Raw genomic sequence first — 845 nt, 5'->3', positions numbered from 1 at the left:
CGGGATAAATTCAAAATTTCCCAAAACTAGAGGGGCCCACACGTATTCAAATTTGTTCCGGCCCCGGGCTTGGCGTCCGGTTGGGAATGGGGGGATCCGGCACGCGCGCACGCGGTCAGACAAAGGCGGTCAATTTGCACATTCAATACACTACTCACCTGGCAATTAGGGCATGAGATGGTCGCGGCGTTGAAATGGCAAGCCGATTATTGCACTAGGAAAATTAATGATCGTTGTCGATTGGACCCATTGATCCATTTCGGGAAAAATCCCAACGGCTCTTTGAATCTCTACATGACAGGACAACGAGTGGCGGGATAGCACGAAAGAAGGAATGGCCGGACATGGATTTGCTTGATTTCGAAAAAAATCCAATTCCTCTTCGATTTATATATATTCATCCTTGTCCAATTGTTCCATTAAGACATGTCCACCGATGGACAGTGGTCAGCATGGCAGTCGTGGAGTTCTTGTACGGATACGTGCGGCGAGCATTCGGTGAAGCATCGCTTGCGGCTCTGCAACAATCCCAAACCTGCATTCGGTGGCCAATATTGCAAAGGCTCGGGTCTGGAGACCATTCCGTGTCCCCGTCTGCCGTGTCCAGGTAAGACGAGCAAAGTTGATCAAGCGGATCGGCTTTTCGTTCTTCTCTGGTTGAACAACAGCGAATTTAAGTTGCCGAAGAACAACCGTCTCGACTCCACTCAGACGCCGGCCACTGCGTCTGTGGGGGTGGCTGTACACTGACGACGCCAGGTCTGATAGTGCTGCCCAGGAAGGTGAAGCTGGTGTGAAAACGCTTTCCGGGCTTGAGGATTTTGTAGTCCGACCGACAACACGAC

At 51.2% G+C, this 845-nt stretch overlaps 1 protein-coding gene across 1 annotated transcript; it reads right to left on the bottom strand.

The window, feature by feature from the left end:
• Positions 1-397: 397 nt before the first annotated feature.
• Positions 398-811, bottom strand: Tsp_14951 (hypothetical protein; the record flags this gene model as incomplete). The annotated part of the gene is given in 2 exon segments (XM_003367454.1): positions 398-518; positions 536-811. Coding segments are annotated over 2 exon segments (397 nt in total), but the record flags the coding sequence as incomplete, so codon positions are not given.
• Positions 812-845: the final 34 nt, after the last annotated feature.

The sequence above is a fragment of the Trichinella spiralis genome (assembly GCF_000181795.1).
Source record: "Trichinella spiralis strain ISS 195 chromosome Unknown Scfld4245, whole genome shotgun sequence".
NCBI classification, from domain to species: domain Eukaryota; kingdom Metazoa; phylum Nematoda; class Enoplea; order Trichinellida; family Trichinellidae; genus Trichinella; species Trichinella spiralis.
The sequence above is the reverse complement of the archived record's forward strand: the minus strand, read 5'-3'. Positions and strand labels throughout refer to the sequence as shown.